General features: G+C 44.9%; 1 protein-coding gene across 1 annotated transcript; it reads left to right on the top strand.

Annotated features, from left to right (window-relative positions):
• The first annotated feature begins 13,477 nt into the window (after positions 1 to 13,477).
• On the top strand, positions 13,478 to 15,242 carry LOC111146034 (family with sequence similarity 220 member A). The gene has a single exon (XM_022501405.1). It carries the CDS (start codon positions 13,544 to 13,546, stop codon positions 14,315 to 14,317), a length of 774 nt encoding a protein of 257 aa, XP_022357113.1. The 5' UTR covers positions 13,478 to 13,543; the 3' UTR covers positions 14,318 to 15,242.
• Positions 15,243 to 15,514: the final 272 nt, after the last annotated feature.

The raw sequence follows: 15,514 nt of genomic DNA, 5'->3' as shown, positions 1-15,514 counted from the left end.
TAGTCAGGTGAGGGGTGAGATGGGGGCGGGGGAGCACAGAGTTGTCACCAGGGTTGTTGGCGGCTGTCTAAGAACTGTGTGAGGTTTTTAGGTTGGATCTCAGGGTTGATCAGGTGCCGCGCAGTCACTTCACGTGCTGAGGTGGGGAGAGGGTGGGAGCGGGGTGTATCTCTTCTTTACTCTGATAGTTAATCTGCTACTTAAAATGCCCTTGCAGGTTTAGAGTTGCTGTTCATTTGTGGAAAATCACTAATTAAATTAACCTGATTTAAGGGTTTAATTACTCTGGCCTCTTGTAAAGGGAAGTGCCATGGGAAATAGCATCCAAGTAAGAGGACAGCTGAGGTGGCTGCCTTTTTACTCACCACACTGTGTCCCCAGCCTCTGCATGGTGGGTGCTGGACTAAAGGATGCTGTGTCCCCTGTGTTTACTTAGGACCTCTGCATCGTTTGTAGACCTTTTCAGGAGATTGATACCGCTTTAACGTGCAGGGTGATTAAATGAGAAAACAGATGCAAAAGAGCTTTGTAAACCTAGGAGCTTTATGATTTTAAAATATTGTTTGCAAAAAATAAAAGTATAAAATACTGTTTGGAAGCCTAAGAAAAAATAAATTTTAAAAATTTTGAAAAAAAAATTTGTAAGCAGCCTTAATCTGCCAGAGTCATTAGCATCCTACTTATGCAGAATCTGAAATACAAGTAGAAAAATGAAAATCTGTATGAAATACTAAGTTAAAAATAGTGGGACGTCTGGGTGGCTCAGGCAGTTAAGCATCTGCTTCTGGCTCAGGTCATGATCCCAGGGTCCTGGGATGAGTCCCGAATCGGGCTCCTTGCTCAGTGGGAAGCCTGCTTCTCCCTCTGCCTGCAGCTCCCCCTCTTGTGGTCTTATGCTCTCTCTCCTGTGCTCTCTCTCTGGCAAGTAAATAAATAAAATCTTTAAAAAAATTTAAAATTAGTAAAAACAAGATGATAGACTGTGCTGAGAACCTATGTAACTGGTTTTGCCTCCAACTTTTCAGTTATGCTCCCTGAGGGAAGAATCAAGTATCTTGGGCCCAGGTCACCTAGATTTATAAACGATTAAAAGGGAAGGTCTCAGAGCACCTGGATGGCTTATTCTGTTAAGTGTCTCTGACTCTTGATTTTAGCTCAGACCATGACTTTAGGGTTGTCAGAGTCCTGAGCTGGGTATGGAGCCTACTTAAGATCCTCTCTGTGTCCCTCTGCTCCTGTCCCCAAGGGGGGAAAAAAAAAGAAGGCCTCAAAAAGGTTAGAGAAAAGACATGGTGAAGGTGGATGATAGTTGTCACACTGAGCAACGTCCTTGTCTTCCATGATATGGGCCACACTGCCCTGGAGTGATCTGCGCTAACCAGGCCGGGGAAGCTTCCTTTGGTTCCTCCGTGTGTGTGGGCTCTCTCTTCTGGTTCTGACCGCTCTGTCATAGTCTCCTTTCTGATAGACTTTGTAAATCCACAACTCCCTGTCTTTGTGTTCACCTGTCACTTAAAAATCAGTATTCGTTCATTCCAATCAAATAAAACAGTTCAGGAGTGTAGGTGGGCTGGAAGAACTGGTTCCCTTGCTAAATAAAGCAGGTGGGCTTTGTTGATTAGGTGGCATTTGAACAAAAGCTTTTTTTTTTTTTTTTTTTTTTTAAGATTTTATTCATTTATTTGACAGAGACAGCAAGAGAGGGAACAGAAGTAGGGGGAGTGGGAGAGGGAGAAGCCGGCTCCCCATTGAGCAGGGAGCCTGATGCGGGGCTCGATCCCAGGACCCTGGGATCATGACCTGAGCTGAAGGCAGAGGCTTAATGACTGAGCCACCCAGGTGCCCCTGAACAAAAGTTCTTGAAGTCAGCAGTGAGGGCTTTAAGCCTTGGGGATGGGGAGATGTCTGGGTTAGAAGTGTATCTTGTTTTGTGGAGAGTAGGCCCTACAGCGGGTGCAAGCCTGGCTTGTTCTAGAACAGGAGGAGGCTGGTCCGTGAAGAAGGAGCTTCAGACTGAGAGGTGTAGGAGCACTGAAAGGGCTTTGGCATTGACTCAGGTTGCATGATCTTATGTCTGAACAGTTTCAAGAAGTAGTAACTATCCCGAGATCCTAGTTGCAGGCCAAAGTGCAGCTTGAAATGAGTTTTATTCTGTTGCTTGATTGGGGAAAATTAGAGATTATTAAGAAAATGCTTAAAAGTATATAAGCTTTGTGAAATGTTAACGAGTCAAGTCAAAAGCATCAGCTCAGTTAGGAGTTTGTTCTGGCTTCTGAGCTGAGGAACGACTGCATACTTCGAGATGGTAAGTACCGAACATGTGGAAAACAAACACACTAGGGAATCTTTCCATTCAAGTGAATGCCTTCATCATGGTTTGTTTTTCATAAACTTTTGAAAAATTTTCAACCTATATAAAATTTGAAAGAATAGTGCAGTGAATATCTGTATCCTTGAGTCAGGTTGTTTTGTTTTGTTTTGTTTTTAAGTCTTACACAAAGTCCTATAATGGGTCAAGCAGATATTAAATGTGTTAGATCTATATGTACTGATGTTAGGAGATACCAACCAGGGACGTCTGGGTGGCTCAGTCAGTTAAGCCTCTGCCTTTGACTCAGGTCATGATCCTGGGGATCTGGGACCGAACCCCATGTCAGGCTCCTTGCTCAGCGGGGAGTCTGCTTCTCCCCCCCCTCCCTCTGCCTACCTCTTTCTGTAAAATAAAAAAAAAAAAAAAAAGATACCAACCATATATAAAGTGAAGAAAAGTGGGGGTGCCTGGATGGCTCAGGCCGTTAGTCATCTGCTTTCAGCTCAGGTCATGATCCTGTGTCTTGGGATCCAGCCCCATATCAGGCTCCCTGCTCAGTGGGGGTGGGGGTCTGCTTCTCCTTCACCCTCTGCTGCTCCTCCCCTGCTTGTGCTATCTCATTCTTGTGCTCTCTCAAATAAATAAATAAATAAATAAATAAATAGAATCTTTAAAGAAAAAGCGTGTTTGCCTATACGTGGAGGGAGCAGCCCTAACTCAGGGGAGAGCCTAGGCATTGCTTCTCAAACGATCTGTGGAGAAGAACCAGTAGTTCTTTACCTACACAGACAGGGGCGGCTTATACACAACAAACATAGTTCTCATAGCCTGGAAGCTGGAAAGTCCAAGATCAAGGCACCCTCATGGCCAGGCCCTTTTGAGAGTCCTTTTTCCTAGCAGGTGCCTTCTTGCTTGTTGTCTCATAGTCAGAGGGGCTCGGGGTCTTTGTGGGGTGGTTTTGTAAGAAGGCCAGTCCCGTTCGTGAAGGCTCTACTCTCATGACCTGCACACTTCCCAGAGGCTTCCCCTCCTTAATACGGCCATCTTCAGGTTGGAGTTTCAGCATATAAATTTGGCGGGGACAGACATTCCGACCATAGCACCTTCTGATAGTTTTGTGAGGGTCGATAAAATTGAATTGCTTTTACATGGAAAAGGGCAGCGTCTGCTTGAGAGTCTCCTCCTCTCCCCCCACTCATGGGCACATACACATTTTCTCTCTCTCTCTCTCTCTCTCTCCCCCCCTCTCCCCCCCTCTCCCCCTCCTTCCCTCTCCCTAATAAATAAATCCTTCATTTAAAAAAAAAGTTACATGCTCTTCCCACTGAGCCAGCCAGCTTCTTCCTACTCAGCCACCTCTGAGTGTTCTTAATTCTGTTCTTACATGATCACAATAACAAACTGGGGGATGGGGGTGGGGAGGGACATGGGATGGTGCCTCTTACCTTCGTGAGGACTTTGGCTTGTACTCTCAAGTGGGAGATGTTTCAGTGAGATGGGACTTAATGTGATTTACTTTTTTAAAGGATTATTTTTTTAAAAGATTTTATCTATTTATTTGACAGAGAGAGAGAGTGAGTGTGTGCGCGTGTGTGCATGCACAAGCAGAGGGAGAGGGAGAGGGAGAAGCAGGCTCCCTGCAGAGCAGGGGAAGCCCGATATGGGATTCGATTCCAGGACTCTGGGATCATGACCCGAGCCGAAGGCAGTGGCGAAGTGTGTGGCAGTGGCACACACTTACCTATTTACTTATATCTCTGTCATCCCTTTTCAGTAAGGATAAATAAACTCTTTGCTAATCTTGTTTTATCTATTCCATCAAGCCTACACCATCTTCATGTCCTTACCCTACACTGGGGTATTTAAAAAAAAAAAATCCAAACCAGAATGAGGTTTTTGATTCTTTTGTTTGTTTGTTTGTTTCACTTTTTTACTTTGAAATGATTTGACTTAGAGAAAAGTTGCAAAAATAGTGCAGAGAGCTCCCATAGATGCTTTACCCATTTTCTGCTGTTGGAGGCTAACTGTACCATAGCACAGTTAAAAATTCAGAGATGAGGGGCGCCTGGGTGGCTCAGTGGGTTAAGCTACTGCCTTTGGCTCAGGTCATGATCCCAGGGTCCTGGGATCGAGCCCCGCATTGGGCTCTCTGCTCAGCAGGGAGCCTGCTTCCCTCTCTCTCTCTCTGCCTGCCTCTCTGCCTACTTGTGATCTCTGTTAAATAAATAAATAAAATCTTTAAAAAACCCCAAAAAACTCAGAGATGAACATCAATCTGATGCGTTGGGGTTTCACCAGTTTTTCCCACTGTGTCCTTTTCCTGTTCCAGGACCCCACACTGCATTTAGTTGCCATGTCTCCAATCTGTGACACTTCCGTAGCTGCCTCTTGTCTTTTATATCCATCAGTTGGACGTTCAGGCTGTTGTCGGTTTTTGGCTATTATGAGTGAGTAAGGCAGCCGGGAACATTCACGAATAGGGTTTGTGTGCATGTGATTTCATTTCTCTTGGCTATAGGAGTGGAGAGTCTCTGGGTCATATGGTAATCCTGTGTTTAAGCATTTCAGGAGGCTCACTGTTACTGCACTTCAGAGTTGAGGGTGGAAGCAGGGAGACTCTGGGGAGGGGGATGGGAGGGACACCATGGCAGCTCCTGATGGGGGGGCAGTGGGGGAGCTACTGGGAGTGGCTGTGTTGTGTTTGTTGTTTGAGGCAACACGCCTTTCTTACGTACTTCCTTACGTGGTATGTCAGTGAAAAACTCATTCACTTTTTTGGGGGGGGGGGAACTACCCATGTTTTTTGCCCATTTTCCTATTGGTTGTTGGTGATCTTAATTTCTCAGAGCCTTGTATCTGTTAGGTAAGAGTTGAAAAGTGTTTTTGTTTTTTGGTTTTTTTTTTTTAGTCACATTTTGACATTGCTTATGATGTATATTTCACATACCAAACTTTACTTCCTTATTTTTGAAAACGCTTCTTTGGGGGTGCCTGGGTGGCTCAGTGGGTTAAAGCTTCTGCCTTCAGCTCAGGTCCTGGTCTCAGGGTCCTGGGATCAAGCCCCGCATCGGGCTCTCTGCTCAGCAGGGAGCCTGCTTCCCTTCCTCTCTCTCTGCCTGCTCTCTGCCTACTTGTGATCTCTGTCAAATAAATAAATAAAATCTTTAAAAAAAAAAAAAAAAGAAAATGTTTTTTTGTTTCTCTCTTTTCAGTAATCTCTGCACCCAGTGTGGGTCTTGAACACTCAATCCTGAAATTAAGAGTGGCGTGTCCTACTGACTGAGCCAGCCAGGCACCCCTGAAGTTTATTTTTATGTAGTCAAATTTAACAATCTTTTTTGACTTTGGGTTTGCCCTAGTTAGAAGGCCTTCCCAGGGGCACCTGAGTGGCTCAGTTGGTGAAGTGTCTGCCTTTGGCTCAAGTCATGATCCCAGGGTCCTGGATCAGTCTCACATTGGGCTTCCTGCTCAACGGGGAATCTGCTTCTCCCTCTCCCTCTGCAGTTCCCCCTGCTTGTGCGCTCTCTCTCAAATAAAATAAATAAAATCTTAAAAAAAAAAAAAAAACGGACCTTCCCAATGCTTAGGCTATGAGGAATTCAACCCTATTTTATTCTGGTTAGAAAATACATATACATACATAAAATCTCCTGTGATAAGTATCCAGATTGCACTGCCGTGAAAACTGTGTGAGTGACATTTTTGTCCTTGAATGTATGTTACCTAGGAAGTGAGCTTCAAGAAGAAGAGCCCTGTTTGTCCTAACACCAGTGCCTAGAACAGTGCCTGGCCCAGGGTAGGAGCTCAGTGAACACTTCCTGATTGAATTTGTAGCAGGAAATTGTCGGAGTAGAATCCTGAAGGAAAGGTTATTTGCATTTGTAAATAATTTTAAAAGTTAAAATGCTCCCTGTTGACTGGTCGTCCACTGCAGCCTGGGCCTTGGCTTCCACCCCTCCCCGGAAACCCACAGTCTGTGTTGAGGCCACTTCCATGTTGCCATCCGGTGGTCACTCCTGCGTCTTCTGCTTCACAGAACCCTCCCCCCACACCCCATTTTGTTGTTCATTCCCTAAAACACTCTTGATGATGATGATAGCTGCTGTTTATAGCATGCCAGAGAAGTTGCTAGGCGCTTTCACACAGTGAGTCCTCACAGCACGCTGAGGTCAGAGGATTGCCCAAGGTCCTGGAGTCGGGACACAGCCCACGTCTGAGCATACCTTTGGCAGGCAGGTGAAAGGGGGAGGAAACAGGGTGGTGGCTTAGCGAGAGCTGCACGGCTGGCTTTTTAAGGGCAGGTTTGATTTAGATGTGCTGAATGATTGGTAACAGGAACTCAGCACTCTTAGTGTTTCCTGTGGTTATGATTCAGCTTAATGGGGAGATGACTGAGTTCCTGCTTCTCACCCTCTGAGTTGGGTAACACCTTTTTTCTTTCTTTTTTTTTTTTTAAGTCTTACTATCTTTAAAATTTTATTTTGTATTGCCTTAAGTAATCTCTACACCCAACTTGGGGCTTGAACTCAAGACCCCAAGATCAAGAGTTGCATGCTCTACAGACGGTGCCAGGCAGGTGCCCCATACTGGGTAGCAATTTCAAGAATGTGTTTTGGCCACCTCCTTCCTCAGTGTGATTGTTTCAGTCGTGAGCACAGTGATGTTAAGGTATACTGACGTTCACATCTGGAAGCACCGGAAGCCAGGCGAGGCCAGGATGAGCCTGGAGTGTGTTTGTGAGCCATTGAGAGGCAGGACCCCACTCTAAGCCCATTATGTCCCAACCCTGCTCATGGAGCTGTGTCTTCTTCCCAGCCCCCTTTGGAGATAGCCTTGCCAGCTGGCTTTCAGAAGCATAGAGGCCAGGTTATTTTTAGTTCACAGAGCAGTGGTATCCAGACTGTCAGGTCCTGGACGCCATTAATAGCTCAGGTTAGAGAAGGTAAGGTGACAGCAATCCAAGAGGGCAGCAGCTGCCTAAGTGGGTCAGGCCTATTGTTGTGCAGCAGGTCAGCTGCCTCCAGCCAACAGGGATTTTGGTAGAGGATGATTTCTCCTGTCTGCACTGGAGATTATGGACGCACCCAGATAATCTTGTTTCCCTGAGCACATCACCCCTCTGGTTTTGTGGCTCCATTTTCAACCTTTTTTACCTTTTTGGGGGCGTTTCGGGTGAGGAAATACGTTCAGGAACTTACTGCCAGTACCACACTTCTTTTTTTCTGAATCATACTGTTTTGAACTTCAAAATAGACTCCTTCCTTTACCCTGATGGTCTCCGTGTTGGTGGATAAGTTTGTTTGCCAGAGTTTATGCTGCTTATTATTTTGTAGACTTAATACAGGGTGGGGGGAGGATGTGGAGATGAGATTTCTAGGGCTAAGGACAGTTAATTACATAACTATGTATATCGGGTACAATGTGATATATCTATATATGTAGTAGGGTGAGAATAAGTTATAAAAATATTTCACAAACACAAATACCGTATGATTTCACTTACATGTGGAATCTAAAAAACAAAACAAATGAACAAACCAAAAAAAGAAACAGGCCCATAAATACAGAGAACAGACTGATGATGGGTGCCAGATGGGCTGGTGGGAGGATGGGAAAAATGGGTGAAGGGCAGTGGAAGGTACAGGCTTTCAGATATGGAATGAATAAGTCCCAGGCATGGAAGGTACAGCGTAGAGAATACAGTCTGTGGTATTGTATTGGCTTTGTGTGGGGACAGATGGTAGTTGTGCTTGTGGGGAGCAAAGCACGATGTCGAAGCTTGTTGAATCACTTTGTGCATGTGAAACTAATCTAGGGTGTGTCAACTGTACTTCAATAAAAAATACTTCACTTGTTTAGAAATTATTTGAAAATTATTTCTGGCTCTCAAAATATAAGTAACGTGTGTGTCTAGTGTGAAGTTTTTGCTGACCAAAAAAAAAATAAATAAAGGTAGTTTTTGTTGATTAATTGAGGGATCAGAGTCAAAATGTTTTCACTGACCTGAAGTTTTTTTTTTTTTTTTTTAAGATTTTATTTATTTATTTGACAGACAGATCACAAGCAGGCAGAGAGAAAGGCAGGGGGTGGGGGAAGCAGGGTCCCTGCTGAGCAGAGAGCCCGATGTGGGGCTCGATCCCAGGACCCTGAGATCATGACCTGAGCCGAAGGCAGAGGCTTTAACCCACTGAGCCACCCAGGCGCCCCTGACCTGAAGTATTTTTGTCAAGATTAAATATGTAGTTTATTACTGAATTTACTAAAGAACTAGATCTTCAGTAAACAACATATTCTGACATTACTAAATATGTGATTACATCAGTGGTACCTTAGCTGGAGTATTTTAACACAATTCTGGAAATACTTCATCTTTCTGAACAGCACTAAGTCCTTGTACAAGGACATGCTAAAAGTAGTTAGATAATTTTCCTGAGAGTTGGCCCCTATTAAGCAACATGTTTTTCTTAAGAATTTTTTATTTTATTTTATTATTTTAAAAAATATTTTTAAAAATTTGTGTGTGAGAGGGCGTGAGCAGGGGGAGGAACAGAGGGAGAGGGAAAGCAGACTGCCTGCTGAGTCAGGTGCTTGCCTGCAGGGCTCCATCCCAGGACCCTGAGACTGTGACCTGAGCCAAAGACAGATGCTTAATGAACTGAGCCAGCCTGGTGCTTCTCAAATATATTTTTAATACATATTAAAATAAGGTATTTATAAACATTCTTAAGGAGTGCCTGGATAGCTCAGTTGGTTAAACGTCTGCCTTTGGCTCAGGTCACTATCTCAGGGTCCCGGGATCGAGCTGGACTTTGGTCTCCCTCTCCCTCTGCTCCTCCCCCTGCTCATGTTTGTGTGTCCTCTCTCTCATATAAATTAAATAAAAGCTAATATATATATATACACATACATATGTATGAATATATATTTTTTTCTTAAGATTTTATTTATTTATTTGACACCGAGAGAGAGAGCACAAGTAGGCAGAGAGGCAGGCAGAGAGAGAGGGGGAAGCAGGCTCCCTGCTGAGCAGATAGCCTGATGCGGGGCTCAATCCCAGGACCCTGAGATCATGACCTGAGCCAACAGGCAGAGGCTTAACCCACTGAGCCACCCAGGCGCCCCATGAATATGTATATTTGAGAATGCTTTCATTTCAGGAAAATGTTCTTAGTACATTTGAAATCAGTAATATAAATGGAGAGTTTGAACAAATATGCTTTGGAAACTTAACTTGAAAGAACTGTCCAGAGAAGTTGACTAGTTTTCGATGGGGTAAACTTTGAAAGTATATATGACTCTGAACAATGGTGGGAGTTAGGACCCCTGTGCAATTGAAAATCCAGGTGTAAATTTTGACTCCCAAAAATCTAACTTAGCAATAACAGTTAACATATATTTTGTGCCATATGCTGTATTCTTAGAAAAAGCCATCTAGAGAAAAGAAAATATTAACATAAGGAAGAGAAAATATTTTACAGGACTGTACTGTATTTGTGGAAAAAGACCTGCATAAAAGTGGACCTGTGTAATTGAGAGCGCCGAATCCTAACCACTAGACCACCAGGGCGCGTCGGACCTGGGTAATTGAAACCCATGTTTTTGAGGGTCAGCTGTATTGAATTGTAGCCAGAATCCATACTTAGAAGATTGTACCTCTTAAAAGTTCTCATCACAAGAAAAAAATGGTAATGGGTGGTGACGGATGTCAACTCCTGGTGATCATTTTGTAATATATACAAACATTGAGCCCTCATGTTGTACACCTGAAACTAATGTAACATTATATCGCAGTTTTTAAAAAATGGCATCTTGCATTTGTGTATTGCTTTATCCTGTTCAAATACATTTTTATCAATTCTGTAGAGGATTGATCACATTTCTGTTGGTAAAAACTTTGAGCGTGTCCTCCAGATAGAGATGTATTTATAAACTATATGGTTCTCCACCAAAATATGGCATATATTGTAAAACTTAGAAAAAGTTAAAGGGGAATGAGATAAAATGAGCTAGGCAGAGATCTGATATTTTCTCCTCTACTCCTTGAGTTGGGATCACCCCATTTAGCAACCGCTACACTAGAAGATTGTATGAAGTTTAGAGTTTATTTGGAGCCAATGAAGTTGTGCAAGAAACACATCTAACTGTCCTCTTTTTTGAAGTGCTTGACGCTCTTGGTGTCTATGACATGGAGTTTCTCGAGTTGCTTTGAATCTTCCCTCTTGGTGGCTTTGGGGTGCCCTCGCTAGATCTCGGAGAGCCTGGCCTTCTGTATCTTACCATCTTCTCTTTTTTACCCACCTCCCCAAAGCTGGGGACTTCAGAATCTGGGTCTGAGTTCTGACGTCACTCTTGAGCCAACCACTTTATTAATAATCCAAATGCTTGCCCAGTTCCACAGTCAGACTCCTGTGTCCCCATTCTGAGCTGTTAGACGTCCCTCCAGACCTGCTGCTGCTCTCCATTCTCCATTCGTGATGCCGTCATTACCTAGAAGTGAAATGAGAGAAACCGGTGGTGGTCTCCCTTTCTACATCCGTCAGCCACCAAGTGGAAAAATATTTTCTCTTTCCTCTTCATCCACAGCCTCAACTCTTCCCCCCGTGGAATTGGAATAGCCTCCTCACTGGTCTCTGTGATTCCTTTCCACCCGCCACAGCCACCACCCTGCAGCCAAAGAGTTAGTCAGAAATGCAGATCCGGCCACCATCTCCTGGCCGAATGTCGCTCAGTGGCTCTGCTGATGGAGGCCATGCTCCCTGCACCGCGACCCGTGCGCCTCGTTCGCCCTGGTTGGCTTCACACCCTCTCCCTTTGCCCTTTTTGCTTCTGCTTCAGCCTCCAACAATTGTTCATTTTCTTCCTAGTGTACTCTCTCTACTTTTTTTTTTAAGATTTTATTTATTTATTTGACAGAGATCACAAGTAGGCAGAGAAGCAGACAGAGAGAGAGGGAGAAGGAGGCTCCCTGCCGAGCAGAGAGCCCGATGCGGGGCTCGATCCCAGGACCTTGAGACCATGACCTGAGCCAAAGGCAGAGGCTTAACCCACTGAGCCACCCAGGTGCCCCTCTCTTTACATTTTTAAAAAATGTAACACACTTACACACTCACCTAGCTTGTTCCCCTGGTTAGAGGAACTGCAGCTTCCTGCCCCCCATTTCTCTGTCCCCAGAGCCAGGCCTCTCAGCTCCAGGGGCTCTCCTTGTCCGGATTTCTCTCACTCTGAATTGCACAGTTGTTGCTTCCTGACTCTTCGCTCTCAGGCTTTGTCTTTCCATGGGAAACGAGCTGTGCGCTGTCAGGCTTCTGCCTCACGTCCCACATTTCCATCCCTCCTTTCTCCCAGCAGAGCTGTGTGTTTTCCTTACATTGTTCTTCCTTAAGCTGGCCTTCTAGAAAAATAGTAAATAGAGTCGATATATTTCTTTATTTCCCATGTATTAATGCTCTGGGGTTATGGTTGTTTTTTAAAGGAACATGGGTCAACATTTTTTTTTAACTCATCAATTAATGAGGGAAATCATTAATTAGATGCTAACTCATTAATTAGATTAATTAGATGTTCTAATCGGTTTAAAGGAGAATTTAGAACACGCGCACACGTAATTAGGAGTGCCAAAGTGCAGTACAAATGATCAGTACACATGGTCAGTATCCACAGGGTAATAATCAGTTGTATTCCTCTGAACAGGGTTTTTAATTATTTGGATAAGAAATCTTTTGCCTTCCTCTCACAGTTTTTACAACTCAGAGTCAGGTGCAGGGCCCCCTAAACTCAGGTAGCCCGGGGACGCAGTGGACAGTGCGCCCATTCAGCTTGTTTCCTTGTCTCAAGGCTCTTTCTCAGCCTTTCCTGACACGTCTTCCCCATTGGGGGCATAATGATGTCAAAGAAAGATGATTCATGGTCACAGAAAAAGGTTGGTCCCGTTAGCGTTGCAGGTACAGCAAGAATGTTAACCGTACGGGCCACCTTGAGTTTGCTCTTGAACCACTGCCGAGGTCACAAATCAACTTCTGTCCCGAAGTTTTCACGCAGAATCTCGGACTAGGCGAGTTTGAGAGTGGGGATGTAAGCCCAAGAAACTTTCTCCACCCTTTTTTTACTTGTAATACCTATAAATTCGGTGAATTCTTCTCTTAACAAGGCTCCAGAATTTGCTGAGGTCCCTGCCTTGACAGCCTTGATCTTCCTTACCACCTTGAGGCTGTGACCTTGTATGCCAGGACCCCTCCACGCCGGTTTTTCCTGGGAGGGCTTTGTGGACATCAGATCTGTAAATAATGTTGACCTTGATTCCTTAAAAGTGGCTTGTCATGCTTGAGTCACTGAGTCTCAGTCTCAAATAGGACACGTCAGGTAGGTCCTTGGTTTGCATAATCAAGTCATCCAGTTACATCCTGATTAAATAGAGGACAGATTTTTATAGAACCCACAGAAATAACTAAATAGCTGTGAAAACTACAAAGCCTAAGAATTTAAAAAAAAATTTTTTTTTTTTAAAGATTTTATTTATTTATTTGACAGAGAGAGATCACAAGTAGACAGAGAGGCAGGCAGAGAGAGGGAGGGAAGCAGGCTCCCTGCTGAGCAGAGAGCCCGATGCGGGACTCGATCCCAGGACCCTGAGATCATGACCTGAGCCGAAGGCAGCGGCTTAAACCACTGAGCCACCCAGGCGCCCCTTTTTTTAAAATTTTAAGTATTTTTAGGAAACCCTGCAGTAATAAAGTACTGTTTAGTTTTCTTTTTTTTTTTTTTTAAGTATGTTCTTTTTGTTGTGTTCTCTAATTGGTAGGTTGTCATCCTGTTTTCTGTCAAAATGTAGGAGTCCTTGGTACCAGAGACTGCTAAAGAGATCTTCCTGGGGCACCTGGGTGGCTCAGTGGGTTAAAGCCTCTGCCTTCGGCTCAGGTCATGATCTCAGGGTCCTGGAATCGAGCCCCGCATTGGGCTCTCTGCTCGGCGGAGAGCCTGCTTCCCTCTTTCTCTCTGCCTGCCTCTCTGCCTGCTTGTGATCTCTCTGTCAAATAAATAAATAAAATATTAAAAAAGAAAAAAGAGATCTTCCTGTTTGTTAGAAGTACCTGGTATGTGTAGGCTCTTTCAAGGCTCTGTCTTCATAATAATACTCTGATTATCTCTTCCAGGTTCATATTGAGATCCACTGAAGGCCTTCCGCTGACTGACAGAGGCGCGTCGTCAGGCTCACCACATCAGAGAACACACAGCATGAGGGACACCTGCCTCGGGAAGGTGCAGGCGGCAGGAGAGGACTCAGACCGGCTGCTGTATGGACTTGAAGGAGCACAGGGGGAGAGCCCTTGCCCGACAGATACACCTTCCCCCTCCTGGATGCCTAGGCCTGCGGTTGACAGGGATGGAAATTCACAAAATGAGGAGTTATCAGTGGAAATGAAAAATGCTTCGAGTGAGGCCAGCCTCTTCCTTCACAATGGCAACAAAGCGCTTCCATGTTTGAAAGAATCATTACGAAGAAATTCAGCTTCCATAGTGGGTCAGAGCAAGACTGTGCATGTGTTCTGTGCTCCCGCAGAAGAGCGTTCTGCTGGGGTGTGCTGCGGAGTGAGGGAGGCTCTGCTGAGGCACTGGCTGGAAGGAGGGCCCGGGGCCACCAACTGCGACGGAGGACGGGGCCGCACAGCGGAGTCTCGGGCGTCAGGACTACCGCGCCCTCAGAAGCGGTCAGAATCGGGGATTTCTGAGGAACCGCCAAGTGCTCTTCTAGAGGGGCTAGGCTTTGAGTTGGAACTGTCTGGCCTGTATTTCGTCCTCTCTCCACTGCTGCACGCACACCCCGAAGTTTTCCTGAATGAGACACAAAGTGTTTTCCTTGGCCACTCAGAGCCCCTGTTTTCGGAGCCAACGGTAGAATCCAAGAAGATGCTTTCAAGTGTAAGAAGTACCTTGGACGATCTGCAGATAATACTGGGGTTACTGGCTCTACCAGCTTTTGAAATAGCAAATTCGTTACGCCATAGTTAAGGTACAAGCCGAACAATAAAAATAGTGAGATTAATTTTAAAACTTGTCTTAGAATGATTTCTTTCACATGAATCTGGATGCGCACGGGGCAGCCGTGAAGTTCCTCCTTCAGTTTGTATGATCAGACAAACTTTGAGTGGAATTTCAACTCATGGGAAGTTGGTTGATGTGACGGGAGACTTTTGAACATGTTTTAACTTGTGCTTGAAAATTCAGTATTTGGGATGCCATTTCAAGGAGAACATTCATAGATCCTATATAAATGTCAGGTTAGAACGGAAAGATGTAACAACATTTTTTATGTATCTTCAACGCTCATTCCAAAGGGCTACCATCCCAGATAGTCTCTCCTCTCTCTGATCCTTGGGTGAAGCGGCCGTTTGTTCAAGTCAGCCCCTTCCTACTTGCTCTCGGCCTTCTGTAGGATAATTTCGGTCTGCAGCAAAATCTGACTTCTTTTCTCACCTCCCTTTCCTTCCCTTCGAAATGCAGTTTAAATGGAGGCCCTACAGTGAAAGTTGCAACATTCAAAGTCCTTCTAGTATAATCCTTTCTCAAACTAGGAGCCTTAGCTGTGTCGCCTGAAATAAAAGTGACCTCGAGACCATCTGCGGTGGCTCAGTTAAGGGGCGACAGACCTCGTATTGCCCCTGTAGAAAGTTGCCAGGAGCTGGGAGTATCTCTGACCCCAACATTTTCTCTGACGTAATGTAATCCCTCCGCTGGTTGGGAACTCCGGGAAAGGTCCCTTCAGAGCATGGGTTTCTCAGGCGTCCCAAAGTAAGACTTACCCATTTTCGGGGTTGATGGTTGCTTCTCTCTGTCTGTGTGCTAACTTACTATGCCATGTGCTATTTCAGTGTTTGGGGGAAATGGAGAAGAAAACGTGTTATCTAGCATAATAAATGTCTTCTTTTACGCGTGTGGTCTCGGGTCACCTTGTCTTTTATCAGTGCCGTCTTCCTTGTACTGAGAAGTCTTTTCAGCATCGGTCCAAGTAGGCTACCGACTTAGAAGACCAGAAGCAGAGCTTGAAAGACAACCTAGGAAGCTTAGGTCGGCACTCTGCTCTCACTTTCCTTCCAGGACATAGAACGTGTTGTGATCGCAGCCAGTGTGAAGGACGCTGTCCTGGTTGGGCAGTGAGAGCCCTGCTTAGTGGACCCTCTGGGGTCACCAAGGGATGGTGAGTCACCA

This window comes from Enhydra lutris, unplaced genomic scaffold (assembly GCF_002288905.1).
Source record: "Enhydra lutris kenyoni isolate GAN:26980312 unplaced genomic scaffold, ASM228890v2 scaffoldscaffold13, whole genome shotgun sequence".
NCBI lineage: Eukaryota > Metazoa > Chordata > Mammalia > Carnivora > Mustelidae > Enhydra > Enhydra lutris.
This window is presented reverse-complemented; position numbering and strand designations above follow the sequence as displayed.

Excerpts from the sequence above, each read along its gene's own strand:
- LOC111146034 (XM_022501405.1), top strand. The coding sequence starts at position 13,544 with ATGAGGGACACCTGCCTCGGGAAGGTGCAGGCGGCAGGAGAGGACTCA.